Genomic DNA, 408 nt, shown 5'->3' on the forward strand with positions numbered 1-408 from the left:
TGCTGCAGGCCCAGCTGCTGTGTGTCCAGCTGCTGCAAGCCCCAATGCTGCCAGTCTGTGTGTTGCCAGCCCACCTGCTGCAGGCCCAGCTGCTGGACCACCTGCTGCCATCCTAGCTGCTTCGTGTCCAGCTGCTAAAAGCCCCAGTGCTGTCAGCCTCTGTGTTGACAGCCCATCTGCTGCTGTCAAACAACCTGCTACCATCCCAGCTGCTGTGGTAGTTCTTGCTGTTTGTCCTACCCTAGACCCAGGAATGATTCATCAGTGTCCTTGCTCCCATCCGCAGTTGAGGCAAAGAACGTCTATGTAACAGAACATGTGGCACTTCTCAATGCCATAAATTCACAAATAAGGACCATGAGATAGACTCGGAAATACCTGGTCTCTATGTTATCACCTTCTCTGTTC

General features: G+C 52.9%; 1 protein-coding gene across 1 annotated transcript in view; it reads left to right on the plus strand.

Moving 5' to 3' along the window:
• The window catches only part of LOC103198100 (keratin-associated protein 4-8-like), a 676-nt gene extending 538 nt beyond the window's left edge, over positions 1-138 (plus strand). The window contains exon 2 of the mRNA XM_042781094.1: positions 1-138. This exon is cut by the window's left edge and continues 4 nt beyond it. Within this exon, the coding sequence (XP_042637028.1) occupies positions 1-138 (138 nt within the window).
• Positions 139-408: the final 270 nt, after the last annotated feature.

The sequence above is a fragment of the Orycteropus afer genome, unplaced genomic scaffold (genome assembly GCF_000298275.1).
Source record: "Orycteropus afer afer isolate SDZICR_OR568_19922 unplaced genomic scaffold, OryAfe1.0 scaffold00085, whole genome shotgun sequence".
Taxonomy (NCBI): domain Eukaryota; kingdom Metazoa; phylum Chordata; class Mammalia; order Tubulidentata; family Orycteropodidae; genus Orycteropus; species Orycteropus afer.